Source organism: Symsagittifera roscoffensis, chromosome 10 (assembly GCF_963678635.1).
Source record: "Symsagittifera roscoffensis chromosome 10, txSymRosc1.1, whole genome shotgun sequence".
In the NCBI taxonomy this organism is placed as follows: domain Eukaryota; kingdom Metazoa; phylum Xenacoelomorpha; order Acoela; family Convolutidae; genus Symsagittifera; species Symsagittifera roscoffensis.
Window position 1 is genome coordinate 16,592,964 of NC_087071.1, and position 12,889 is coordinate 16,605,852.

At 36.4% G+C, this 12,889-nt stretch overlaps 1 protein-coding gene across 1 annotated transcript; it reads right to left on the reverse strand.

Annotated features, from left to right (window-relative positions):
• Nucleotides 1–1,347: 1,347 nt before the first annotated feature.
• LOC134855349 (tubulin alpha chain-like) lies at nt 1,348–5,834 on the reverse strand. Its single transcript, XM_063871847.1, has 8 exons — nt 5,701–5,834; nt 4,662–5,033; nt 4,283–4,454; nt 3,740–3,928; nt 2,387–2,578; nt 2,123–2,312; nt 1,698–1,799; nt 1,348–1,621 (listed from the first exon to the last, which is right to left on the reverse strand). The coding sequence occupies exons 1-8, from the start codon at nt 5,704–5,706 to the stop codon at nt 1,495–1,497; spliced, it is 1,350 nt and encodes a 449-aa protein (XP_063727917.1). The 5' UTR covers nt 5,707–5,834; the 3' UTR covers nt 1,348–1,494.
• Between the last annotated feature and the right edge of the window lie 7,055 nt (nt 5,835–12,889).

Consider the following 12,889-nt stretch of genomic DNA (forward strand, 5'->3'; position numbering starts at 1 on the left):
TAATTGTGGACAACATGTACTTCGAATTTCGACAAATTTTGTACATGACCAAGAGCAACTGATCAGAGTTATCCTCTTTGAATGTGTCAATATTTGTTTTCAATGACTTAGCAACGTAATCCGGGACTGAAAATGCCGGATTTCTTCAACTGCACTAAGTTTTGCATCGTAGAGAACTCTTTCTTGAATAAGCGGAGTAAAAAAGTTAGTCTCGTGGCATTAAAATTTCTCTGCGAGAAAATTGAAATAATTAATGTGAAAGTTTTACTTAACTCGGTTTTCATCTTAATTGTATATGGTGTCCAAAATGGACATGGAAAGCAGTCAGTTTAAAGAGTGCAATACTGCATTTGCGCGTAATTTTGGATTACGCCACCCCCCACCCGCCCCAACTTACCCCCCCCCCCCCCCCGACGTACCCCCTCAACGTATCCAACATCCAACAAACCCCCCCACCAACGTACCCCCCCCCCCAACGTACCCCCCTCAACGTACCCCCCCCCTCAACGTACATCTAACTCTAGTAAGGGACATCAACTCTAGTAAGAGGTGAGGGGGGACATGAACACTAGTAAGAGGTGGGGGGGGGTGGGTTGGGTCGATTATTTTTGTTATTTTGTAGAGACTGACAATAAAAATCCTGACAGTATATTTGTTGTGTATGTCTAAAACATTGAACATATTCAGTAGAACAAATACAGCGAATATTAAGCTTCCAGCAAGTCAGCATAGACTAACGGATAAGGCGTCTGACTGCGAATCAGAAGATTGCGGGTTCGAATCCCTCCGTGGTCGACTTCTTATTATTAAATCTTGCGCGGTTTTTTTAGATAAACCGCTCAAAACCGTTCAAATCTTGCGCGGTTTTTGAGCGGTTTTTTTAGATAAACCGTTCAAAAACCGCTCAAACCGCTCATTTTGAAGCAAGATTTTGAGCGTAATTGTCTAAAAAAACCGCTCAAACCGCTCAAATCTTGCTTCAAATTAGGTGAAAAATCTCGACTCGGGCATGAGTGTAGTTGTTTTTCTTTTTATTTCTGACGCAAAATCATATACCGGAAAACATCATCGGAGTATATCGATGTATCAATTCAAATCCCTTTTAGTCGTGATTCGAACGGCATAAATTTGTTCAAAAGTTGACTCACTGTCGAGCAAAACTGTTAAAAAGTTATAGTTAAATTTCGTGAGAGTTAAGCGAGCGAACTGGCTGTTTATAGAAGAATAAGGCTTGAAACTTTAGTATATAACTCCTGTAAAATTTCTCGAAGTTTTTTAGAGCGACCGTGAGATAGAATTTATAGTTGGTGCCCTTGTGAAAAAAATGTCTACCTTTTGTGAAAAAAATTGTTGAGCCACATATTTACTTGTTTTTGATTTTTGAACGAAACTTGCAGGAATAAATTTTGTTTTTGCAAAAGTTTGTTTTTGCAAAGGACGCAGCAATCATTGTACATTGTTATTCCACAGAACTTTTGAATTATGTTCTGTTGATTAATATACGTCCTCGTCCTCTTGAGCATTCTCACTTGCTACAACTTCTTCGTAGTCCTGTTCAAGCACTGCCAGGTCCTCTCTAGCGTCATTGAATTCAGCTTCCTCCATTCCTTCTCCGACATACCTTTAAAAATGAACCATTGGTTGATACGTTAATAGGCTACTATTGTTTTGATATCATAATTTTGTTTTAGTTATACCAGTGTACAAAGGCTCGTTTCTGGTACATCAGATCGAATTTCTCGCACAGTCGTCTCCAAGCATCTGCGATAGCCGAAGTGTTGCTGATCATGCAAACTGACCTAAAATAAATGCTTAAAACTGAGTATTGTTTTGGCTATACTTCCGTAAAAAACTATAAGTTAGCATTAAGAAGAACAACCATCGCATGGTTTTGGTGACATTTTTTTCATTTTTGGACCCAAATTGGTTAAACTGTGTATGTGTTATTTTGGCGGCAGCTGAGTGGGCGAAAAAAATAGGCTGAACAGATAGATGTGCGCGCGTTTTTTTTTTTTCAAATTGCCCCCTTCCCTTGTAATTTTAAAATTCTTCCGGAGTAGATGGGTTAATCAAACTATTTGACCTAAATAAAGGTCAACGAAAGGCGGTAACATCTGATTACCTGGGAACTTCTGCCAAGTCACCACCAGGTACAGTCTTTGCAACAGTTCCGTTGATACCAACTTTAAATCCAGTGGAAATGTAGTCTACAAAGCTGATGTTCTTTCGCTTCTGCAGAACGCTGATGACCTTGTTCACATCATTTGAACTCACATCACCTCTGTATAGCAGGCAAACAGCCATGTACTTACCTAGGTAAAGTGAATTAGTTTACTTAAGAAATAACAGACAGCAATTTTTAACTTAAATTGGAAAAGATCGTTACCCTCTCTTGGGTTGCATTTGACCATCTGACTTTGCGGCTCAAAACAGTTCAAAGTGATCTCACTGACAGAAAGAGCGGTCATTTGAGCTTTCTCCGCCGAGATGATGGGTGAATAGGTTACGAGTGGATAGTGAATCCGAGGAAATGGCACCAAGTTCGTCTGGAATTCATTCAAGTCCACATTGAGAGATCCTAAAACTCTTCAATTCTGCCAAGATATTTTGAAATATGGAATTTTCACATTTTTACTTTCAATATGTCGTTTCATTTACCTAAGCAAGTGACCTGTTATCGGGAGCTAGAATTTTTTCCGCGAACAACTTCTGGTAAAAATTTGTAAGAAAGTGGACTAGATTTTTTTTATGAAACCTGAACAACTTCCAGGCCCATTCCCGCTTGCTTAAAGTGGTAAAGCGCAAAATTTTACCTCCTTAGGTCTGAAGTGTGAACACCGACCGACTTTTTTTTTCAATTTGTATGAAATGAGAATGGAAAAAAAATTGAATTGGAATTGTCGATATATTACTGTCGGCTCATTTTTTTGTCGGCTTGAGTTCCAAAGCATGGGTTTTTTGATAATACATAGATTTTGATATAATTGAATGTTTTACGGCAAAATCCATAATCAGTTACCACAAATACTCATTAGAATGGATCGAGTGATATATTTATTATATTCAAGCATGCTAAGTCTTGATTCGAACGACATTTAAAGAAGTACAAAACTATTTACTGTGTCGTCAAAAACTGGTTGAAAATGAAAAGTAATTATTTAAGCCGTTTCCCACAAATAATTTCCCACAAATAAAAAAATCTTTCGTCGTTATTCTTTTTTTGAAGGCCAATTCAATCTATTATGTTGAGTTTACTAAAGTTCTAGTCTTTCCTCTCATCACATCGCGCTTAAAAGCGGCAGAGACGTTTTGTTTTGTTTTACGATTGAGGTCGGAACTTTCGCTGCTACTAGTAAGTAACCGCTGTCCTTGTTCATTACCCTTGCGATAGGTAAGGGTATTGCAATCGGGTACTAGAATTTTTTTCACGTAAACAGCTTTGTTGACAGAATGGCCATTTTAGTAGGAATGGTCAATATCACTTCTGACATGCTCGAATTCTAGAAATTCAAATAAAACTTAGACCAAAACATGAAATTTTGAAGCAAATAATTTTCAGATGCTGAGGCCCTGGTAAGACTAATAAGTTCACCTGAATAAAAAAATGGACGAAAGAACTCTTTTTGGAATACTAGATCCTTATTTTAGATTATAATTGAAATAAAAGGGGTTCATAGATTGATTTCTCTCAAATTGATGGTCGATATATTGAAATAACCACGCAGTAAAAAATTTGTACCTGGGAATCGTAGTGAAGCAGTGATGGATGAGACGACCTGGGATATGAGTCTGTTCAGATTGGTGTAGGTGGGGTTGTTGATCTTGAGGTGCAGTTTGCAGATGTCGAAAATGGCCTCATTGTCCACCATGAATGTCAGATCTGTGTGTTCCATAGTCGTGTGTGTCGACAGGATGGCGTTGTAGGGCTCTAAATCCAGTCATTTCAGAGGAATTACAAGGATGATTTAAATTATTTGGCAAAACGATTAAAACTTGAAATTTAGAACACGTTTTTCTCAAAGTGGGTTGACTGAAGAGAAAAATGGATCAAATATCCAATATAGATCAATTTGGTATTTTTATTCAACAAAAAATTGCGCCAGAACTATCAGAGCAATTGCTGGGAAAAGTATATCAAAGTGAGCCTCCTATATAGCCCAACAAAGTTCCAGAAGGTTATAAAGAATGGCACTTTCTGGTCGGCTAGCATGCCTTGGTATTTTGGTGTTGAATCAAATATTGTGTTCAGATATTTGTAGAGTGTTATCATTTGATTACTGACCCACAACTGAAGTGGCCAAGTTGGGTGCTGGATAGACGCAGAAATCTAGTTTGCACTTCTTCTGGTACTCCATGGACAGTCTCTCCATGAGGAGAGCCGCGAACCCAGACCCAGTGCCTCCTCCAAAGCTATGGAACACCGTGAAGCCCTGTAGACCACTGCACTCCTCTGCCTAAGAAAGAAACATTGTCTCCTTATAGAATTATCAATCAAATCTGAAAAAAACTTAATGTTGGTGTCTCTTGAGCTTGCAAATCTCTTCGAGTCATAGATAGTATGAATGTCAATAACAAAATCGAGCTCTCAAACTGTTGTTGTTTATTCTTAACTGGCTGTTTTCCTTGCGTCAGATTAAACTTCAACTAAATTGAGTACGTACCACTCTATTCATCCTCTCAATTACTTCCTCTATTTTCTCCCTGCCAATCGTGTAGTGTCCTCTCGCGTAATTATTGGCCGCATCCTCTTTGCTGTCAATCAAACAGTCCGGGTTGTACAGCTTCTTGTAGGGTCCACTCTTGATTTCACCTATGACTCCTGGTTCCAAGTCCACGAATAGAACCCGAGGGACGTGTTGTCCAGTGCCCGTTTCGGAGAAGTGGGTGTTGAAGGAGTCGTCCTCTTTGCCGACAGAGGTGTCTGAGGGCATCCTTCCCTCGGGGTCGATTCCGTGCTCGAGACAGTACAGTTCCCAAACTGCATTGCCCATTTGCACTCCCGCCTGTCCTACGTGGATGTTGATTACTTCTCGCTAAAATTAATTTCACATACATTACTCCGTTCCTTAGTTGTTCTGGGAACAAATGTTCAAAAGTTCATTTTTCACATTTCACATGCGTTATTCCGTTTATTTAGTTGCTCTAGAAAAATAAGTATTTTAAATTTCGTTTAAATGTAAAATTGATTTTTGGTAAATAATGTTTAAGATTCGGTGAACGTAGTTCAGACTCTTATGTAGGTCGTGATAATTTTTTTTTCTTTTCCGGAGCTTCAAGCTCAAATTTACTGTTATTGCGATTTGTCTTTTGATATCTTTTTAAGTTCAATTCATTTCCTTGGTTAAAAGGAATGCAAACTGCACTATCGGACAGTTGGTGCGATGTTGGTACTCAAAAGCTTATCTATAAGTTCACTATGACAGCTAATTTTGAGTGGTTTTTAATCCTATTACTTAAGTTATCCTTTAATATCGATCAAAAAATTTGACTTTTCAGGAGTAAATCTAGATAAAAAAAACGTGCCAAAAGTTTTTGGACATCTGATGTTTTGTCTTCAAAAAAAGTTTGTTTTTTGTTTAGCGAGCGCACGCAACTCCTCCCTCAGCCCAAAGCTATGCATGAAAACAAAGCAAATTTTATGAATTTTCGAAACTCTTAAAAAGATGTTCTTTTTAAAACACAATAATCTATAATACGTACCACCATGTTAGAATAGAAATAGTTTAGTTTCTCTGTTCGAGATCAGCTGTCGATCTGATTGTTAGAAGAAAGGGTGAAAAAGTGGCTCGAGTTAGAACTGGGTTTGTGAAATTAGTCAACAAAGTTTTGGTGTCGATTTTAATCAAACACACACATCCTGTTCTCAAATTCACTCTCTTTACATGTCATCGCACAGCTTCCAATTCTGAAACCTTTCTACTCATTTGTTTCAATCAAAACGCCATTTTAATTTTGGTAATATTTGTCCAATTTATAAATATGGTATTTGTTTAAGATTTTGCCGATGTTTGAAAGATGGTAGAAACAGAAAAGAGTTTGTATCCCGCAAATCTGAAAAAGTATACGGACGAAGGTCGATTACCGTTGAATGTCAAACGGGAAATAATTCCATGTTTGGTGGAAAGCTCAGTGGGTTGTCAAGAAAACGAGGAGCTAAATGGTGTAACTTCTGCTATGCTTCATGAAGCATTTTGGCTAAGTCCCATATACGAATCAATTTTCATCCTTTGTTCAGAGCTGAAGTCTAAGCCATTGCAGCTTTCTAGAGCTGAAATTGTGCTGAAGGAGTTATATACATTCTTTAAGAATGACCAGAAAATAACAGAACTTTTTGCAGAAATGAGTTTCATCAAAACTGATGTCGAAAACATGAACGCTTGTATGTGTTCGGATCAACTTATTAATATACCCGATATTGTTTTGAACGTTTTGGAAAAAACTTCGGATGAAAAGTGGGACAATTTGCAAGGTGACAAATTTTTCAACAGGTTTCTGTACTCAAATGTAAAAAAATTAATGCTCCATGATTTGTTTTTTAAAGTTTTGGTTGTTTAAGGTTATTCGAAGCTGTAGTTTTGCTCCTCAAAACAAACCCGCTTGTTGGAAGTAAAAAAATATATTTCTCAGTTCTATCGTATTTTATTTCGAAGAGTTGCAAACGAGCAAAATGTGTCAAGTTGGTTCTTTCACCGCTGACGACTATGTCCTAGACCGCTGACGACCTTTCACCGCTGACGACTATTTGGATCCTGACGACTATGTGGCTAGACGCTCTCTTTGGCAGCTTTCGGCTAATTGCCCCAAAGAGTACCTGGATACATTTGTTACTTCTATTCTGAAAGTTTGCTCTTCGTGGAAAAATGTTAGGTCAGTTACAAAATGCACAAATTGGTTTTTCCCAATATTGGTAACCTAAATATAAATGATATGATTAAAGTCTAGAATAGCTTTAAGCAAATTTGTCAAGTCAAAACTTTTTTTAGCTCAATACTCGGAGATCTTGTGGTTCAATGCGAAATCTGTCGTCATATTTTATTCACAAAGCTAGTTTCTGACCGCTATTTTGAAGATGACCAGCTCATATGCAACTTGTTGGGGTACTTTTTGGGTCCAGAAACCAGCAGATTGGAGATTTTCGACCTGTTTCTTACTGACGTATGCAAGGTCTGGGCCGATCCCTTTGTGGTGCTGTATGTACCATACGAGCAATTGCTGTACATAAACAAAATTGCAGCTCTAGGAATCCAGAAACACCCCAGTCCAGGTTTGCTTACACTAGCGCTCAGCGTATTGTATTAGTACGAACCTTCTTGTTTTCTAATCTACCTCGCAAACTAAATTTTCATTAGAAGTGTTCACTTATTTGGAAATTTCACTGTAGCATTGGAAATTGCATAGCATCTGTTCTCTGCTTCATTTGTGGCTAGTGTTTGGTGATTATTAAGCGTCCGTGGCTGTGTACTTTAGTGTGTGAGACTATTAATTCCTAGGTCGCAAGTTCGAATCTCAGACGTAGCCGGAATCCGAATTTGTACTATTTCGAGGCTTATTTCTAATTTTTCTTATTGCACTTTATAGATCTGCTTTTTGTGTTCTCGCAAGTATTTTCGAAACAAAGCTTCGCCTCTGTGTGAAATTTTGAGTTCTTCGCTGAAATATATGAAGTTACTCAATTTCACTATCAATTCTACGTTAAAATTTCACTGAAAAACCGAAAGGCAAAAACCAGTTTTTCTCGACACTGAGAAAGCTTTCTCTAAAGAAAGTTTGCTGGAATCATAAGCACGACTGGAAAGGCTAGTTGACCCCCTGAATGTAACTTCTGTGTAAGCTTTCTTTGAAGAACTTAAAATCATGCGGAAAAAATCTCATCTTATGCAGTAGTTCCTTCCCTTTTGGAGAATGGTCGGCAGGGTTGCATGATTAAAATCAACTTGATTTAAATCAATGATTTGAATCGGATTTTAATCGTAGAATAAAAATCAACCCTTGTGTTATCCTACCGAGTGCCGCGGTAAACATACAACCCAGCTTGCAGTATTTACATTGGTTACGTAATTCGCTCTTCATAGCATTCTTTTAACTGGAAAAGTTTTTCAGCACTTTCGGATTTATCCATTCCAGTCTCAGAAATTGACTGGGAATAGACAATTATGGGTAACTTCTGTTCTTCTTTCGGATGCTGGATCAGTAATTTTGCGTAAATTAATTGATTCTTGAAACAAAAACTTTTCCAATAAAAATCGAAAAAATCAAATCGGATTTATATCAATCGAGAGTATACATCAGATTTTTATGCAACCCTGATGGTCAGAACAGTAATTTATTATTGAAAGAGCCATCAAGTACTAATGAATTGACACAGGTCGTATGGTTTTTGCTTCGTGCCAATATTTGAACCTGAAAAGATGGTGGCTCGAACTAATTCTGTTGAAACCTAAAGCTTCAAGGAAAGGTGGAACATCCAATTTAGTGTAAATTGAAAATTGAACCATGATGTTTCGGCTTTCTCAGCAATGTATTGTATTATTTTGACAGCGACTGTTTTGTTAAGCTGAATGGGGGAAGAGTTGTAGCCACCGAATAATGGAGGGGATCACGATTTACCTCAAGAGTTCAGTGGAAAGAGTACGTGTAATGGGCTCATACGTAGGACAGCTTCTCTGCAATGCGGTCAATAAAGGCGCTAAATCGAAGTTGGACCTCCCGAAAACATCAACTACTGACCATTTCATTAAACAGATTGATCAATTGGTCAAGCTATACGAGTAAGTTATACTGTGCTACTAAGGTGTAATTATTTTTTGATATAGCGAGTGTTTAAAAACACGTTTCTCATTACCCCTGCGTTTAGCAAGGGTGTTGCAACAGGGTACTTGTCTTAAACTACTTTGCTCCCCGGGTACTAGACAAACTACTTTGTTCTCAAGATTTTGCACGTGAAAATGTTACACGTGTTTACCCTTGCAATAAGCAAGGGTAGTGCCATCGGGTACAAGACTTTTGCCCGTAAATAACTTTGTTCACGGAATGGTCAATTTTGTAGGAATGGTAAATTTCAAGATATGCTCAATTTCTGAAAATTCAAATGAAACTATCTCATCTGGGTAAATAGCTGGAATAAGTTTCGGTAACTAGTTGTTTTTTTTTTTTTCAAATAAATATCTTGAAAAATGTTAATTTTTTGGGATTCGTGTTTTTCAGCCTAGCTTCTGTCGGTTCATTTTCCGTTTCTTTAAATGGCGTTAACATTATCTAGTACTTGTTTTTATCGTCCTGCTTTGTGAAGCATGGATTTGTTTTGATTCTATAAATACTATTAGTATAATTGAAAGTTCTGTAATTTGTCATGAAGCAAGTCTGATTTAGAATATTTTTTTGAAGATTTTTTTCCAATTAAATGGTTTCTACTGATTTTGTATCGGCTTTGTCAACTGTGAGAAACTTTTTGACTCTTTATAGAAACTACCCTGTCAAATCGTTGCGATAATCTTTCTTGGATGGAAGCAGCGGTTCCTAGATTTTTTCAAAGAAAAAGGTTGTCTTTGGGAAGATTCCATTTTCTCAAAAATGTTCAGTCCTAATTAATTTCTTAGAGAAGCAGCTAAGGATTAGGACAAAGTCCAATTTTTGAAACTGCCCATTTATTCCGCATCAAAACAACAAATTCCAAATTTATCAAACAGCCAGCTCCTGCCTTATCTGGACCACTAGTTATTTTTTTATCGAGACAAGCGAACATTTGGGTTCATTCGATTTTTTTCTTCAATTTTTTCGACTTCTTTTGTATTGTATCGCAAGTGGCGCGAAGCTCTGTTTCGCCTCTGTGATCAACTTGCTTTTAAATAAGATCAAAGGCAATCAGCCGTCCAGCAGATCGGCGTAGAGGTAAAACACCTGGTTAAGACGACAAAGGCTTGTGGTTCGGAATCGGCCTGTACCTGTTTTTTTTTGGTAGCTAGAAGTTTTCTGCTTTTTGAGACTATCGTCCGTCTGTTCATTTTTGTCGGTTAAGTTCCCGTAGCCCGAATCTTTTTAGGAACCGATGGACGTAGTTCAGACTCTAATATAGGGCGCGATTATATTTTTTTTTCAGAAAACGTCTAAAATTTCGGGCTCAATTTACTCTTTCGCGGTTTGACTGTTGAGTTTTTTTGAATTCAGTTCTTTCCTTTTGTTAAAAGGAAGATGAACTCCACTATCGAACAGCAAATCTGCAAATGTCACTAAACGTGATCGACTTTTAGTTTTGAAAGTCGAGTTTAATTTTCGGACTTCCCATCGAAATAAAGATTCAACTTATTGATCCAGTTTTCTCATATAGGGTTAATTTTTTCAAAAAAAGCTAATCATTGGTTGTTCGAGCTTTTCAAAGAGGCTCAAGGGCATTAATTTTTTTCTTTGAATTTCGAAACTAGATTTTTCAAAAAATAACAAGTCAGTATTTTTCTTTTTGTTTAGGTTCATTGACTCTTTTCCAACTGTCTGTTGGCTATGTTTGAAGGTTCAGGTATCTTCTAAGTTTCTGAATGCCATTTCCAAAGCCCCCTGGTACAATTATTAGAGTTACGTGTAGTTTTAATTTTTTGAAAACTTTGATAAAAATTTATCAAATCAAAAAAGATCTGTTATTTGAAGCTCATGAATTTTTTATGTGCACAGGTTTTTTTATATATGCTCTATCGATTAATGCGCACTGAAATTTTACTCACACATGTGATTACTATGCTCGCGATAAGCAAGCATAAACAATTCGGAACATCCTTTTTCTTTATCTTTTTCTCAAATCTGCCTTTTCGTCAACCAATAGACATAATTTGATGCCTGCAGATCAGATACCCGTTCTGTTTACGCTTGCGATTAGCCTTATCAAATTGGAATATAGAGTTGTTTTTCGGGTTAAAAACTAGTTTAACAAAATCAATTTAATCAGTAAGCATCGCCTTCTATTCACTGCCTTCAGGTTCCTTCCCATTTCCAGTTTCCTTCCCTATGGTTTGGGGTCGCGTCCCTGCTTTGTTTCCTCTTCATAAGTTTTATTCCGTTGCCTGTTTAATGTTCAATTGTTTGACATGCTCGCCTACAGTGAACTGTCATCGAGACATAATAAAATTTGAATACTGGTAGACCTAGTTTTTTTTTTTAACATTTGCGACTTTTTCATTTTTTGCTACTTTTGTTTGTTGTATCGCTCTGTGTCAATTTTCTAATTGTCAGTTTTAATTTAACTAACTTCTATTTGGATTAATTCGCGTTTTTTGTTTTTTAAAAATTTTTTTGTTCAACGGTGGTCTGCTCAAAAAATATCAACGTTTTAAAATTTTTTTTTGTTCAACGGTGGTCTGTTCAAAAAATATCGGTTTTGTTACCGCTTTTTAAGCTTTGTCTCGATGAAATTCCAACTCAATTTTCTAAGGTAAGAAAATTCAAGACAAATTTATGAAAGTTGTGGTAGATTTAGCTTTTGATGGCACTCCAAAACCTTTTTTTGCCTTAGCAAAGTTCGGCCTAGCCTCTGTGTAAATGCTTATTTTGAAGTAGTTTTTCAGTTTTTGAAGCCATTTGTTTGCAATAGTCAGTAAAATTATGCTGAATTCTGATGATGCATTCCATTAAGTTAGGTTATTTTGTCTTCGTGCAGTTTTTGCGGGTTACCGAATTTCCTTTCAGTTTGTATGAATTAAGCGGATACAGAGCTAATTCAAAATACCCTAATAAAAGGAGTAAAATCGACATCTAGAATTCCTTTCTCTGAAATTGGGTTAATTACAGTAACCAAAAAACTATGAGGATAAGTCGCTTGTAATTTACCAGAAATTTTAATTCAGACCTAAAATCACTTATTTAAAACAGGGCATATAGTTTAGTTCAATCTTAAACACATAATACAGGGCCAGTTCATTTTTTTAACATCAGTTGGCGACATTTTTTAATTAAAGATGTGTCTTTGTCAAAACTTTGCAAAAAGTCATCTTTGCTCCTTTTATTGGTTTATTTTGAATCAATGCTGATTTCAAATAACCCAATAAAACGTGCAAAGGTGATTTTTCAAACTCGTTTCTCTGAAAACAAAAAATTTAAAATTAAAAAAAAAATTTAAAAAAAAAACTTGCTTAAAATGTTACTAGAAACTTTATGTTGTCGCAGTTATTATTGCGACATTTTGATAAAGAAACATCTCCTACAAGAAGTCAATTAGTTGGAATTAATGTTAAGCAAGCAAATAGTGCCAACTGATGCAAAATAACATGAATTGGGCCTATACTTTATGCCTAACGCTGAGCCAAATGAATGGACCTCATCAGGTCAGAATTTTGCTTAAAAAATTGCAACATAAAATTTTTAGTTAAATTGTTAGCAACTTTTGTTTTATTACTTTTTGATTTAATTTCACCCAATTTCAGAGAACGAGTGTTAAGATTTCAATCTTACTCCTTTTATCGGGTTGTATTAAATCAGCACACTGTATGAGCTTAATTCATACAAATTGTAATGAAAGTTCGATACTCTGCAAAAATCATGGACAGAAAATAAGCCAGCTTAATGAAATGCATCATCAGTTTTCGGCATAAATTTACGACTGTTGCAAAAAGAATTGATTCAATAATTTAAGTACCAGTTCAATGAGAGAAGATGCAAAGAAATGTGTTTTTAAACACCCTTTGTTCGTTGATGCGGTTTTCCTAAAAGAGTCCGAAGTTTCTTTAGATATATTATTTCGAAAAATCAGATATCGCGTAGGTTATAACGTATAAACTAACTGTTATTATTTCATTGAGTGTTATTATTTCATTTGTTAATGCTTTGATTTGATGCAGTTAGCTTCAATTGATATCTTTTTCAGAACACAGGAATCCATTGCTCCTCGGATTCCAAGAGCTCAACTAAT

Bases quoted from the DNA above. Each gene is read 5' to 3' on its own strand.
- LOC134855349 (XM_063871847.1), bottom strand. The intron at 3,929-4,282 runs GTCAGTAATCAA...GACTGGATTTAG, and splicing joins CTTGGCCACTTCAGTTGTGG to AGCCCTACAACGCCATCCTG. The intron at 2,579-3,739 runs GTACAAATTTTT...GAAGAGTTTTAG, and splicing joins TGCTTCACTACGATTCCCAG to GATCTCTCAATGTGGACTTG.